At 41.9% G+C, this 613-nt stretch overlaps 1 protein-coding gene across 1 annotated transcript in view; it reads left to right on the top strand.

Moving 5' to 3' along the window:
- The window catches only part of LOC119591021 (CLK4-associating serine/arginine rich protein-like), a gene marked incomplete in the record, with an annotated part of 19061 nt that overhangs the window by 8848 nt on the left and 9600 nt on the right, over positions 1-613 (top strand). The window contains 2 exon segments of the mRNA XM_037939750.1: positions 45-271; positions 408-450. Coding sequence (XP_037795678.1) covers positions 45-271; positions 408-450 — 270 coding nt within the window.

Below are 613 nucleotides of genomic sequence, written 5' to 3'. Positions count from 1 at the left end.
AACCTGTTTGAGATAGATGTTTAAGATATTATATCCCATTACAGGTAACTGAAGCCACTGTACCTGTTGCACCAGTTCAAAAGGCAGTACTTGGGGGTTCTCCCTCCCCTCCCACCAAGATGCCTTCTCCCCCTCGCCGCCGTTACTATGGGCGTAGGGGCCAGGACAGTGGCTCTGAATCTCCCTCAGAGTCTGAGTCAGAGGACATTTCAAGTAGCAGCAACAATACAGCACAGTTGGCAGCTCCATCTTCAGTGAAAAATAACAGTTTGTAAGTCTTGAAAGATGAGTGTTTCAAAATGAATAAGAGGTCAGTGGATGCATGTGAATGTTGATGAAGCACATTCTTGCATGATTTATGGGATTCATTATTTCAGTTTTATATTGATCAAATATTTCTCTTCCAGGGTGCCCTCTACATCTGTGGGTAATGGGTCCTCTGCCGCCAAAGTCAGTAAGAATCTGTTATTGTTGTATATGTTACCTTTGTAGTCACTCACACCTTCATGTCTTGCCACACATTCTATAACTTTTACTCATCCTTTGGATTTGTGTTTCTATGGTCATGCCTTCTACAAGGTGCCATTTATATATTTATCCAAAGTAAAAAGTG

This window comes from Penaeus monodon, chromosome 28, assembly GCF_015228065.2.
Source record: "Penaeus monodon isolate SGIC_2016 chromosome 28, NSTDA_Pmon_1, whole genome shotgun sequence".
In the NCBI taxonomy this organism is placed as follows: domain Eukaryota; kingdom Metazoa; phylum Arthropoda; class Malacostraca; order Decapoda; family Penaeidae; genus Penaeus; species Penaeus monodon.
This window is presented reverse-complemented; position numbering and strand designations above follow the sequence as displayed.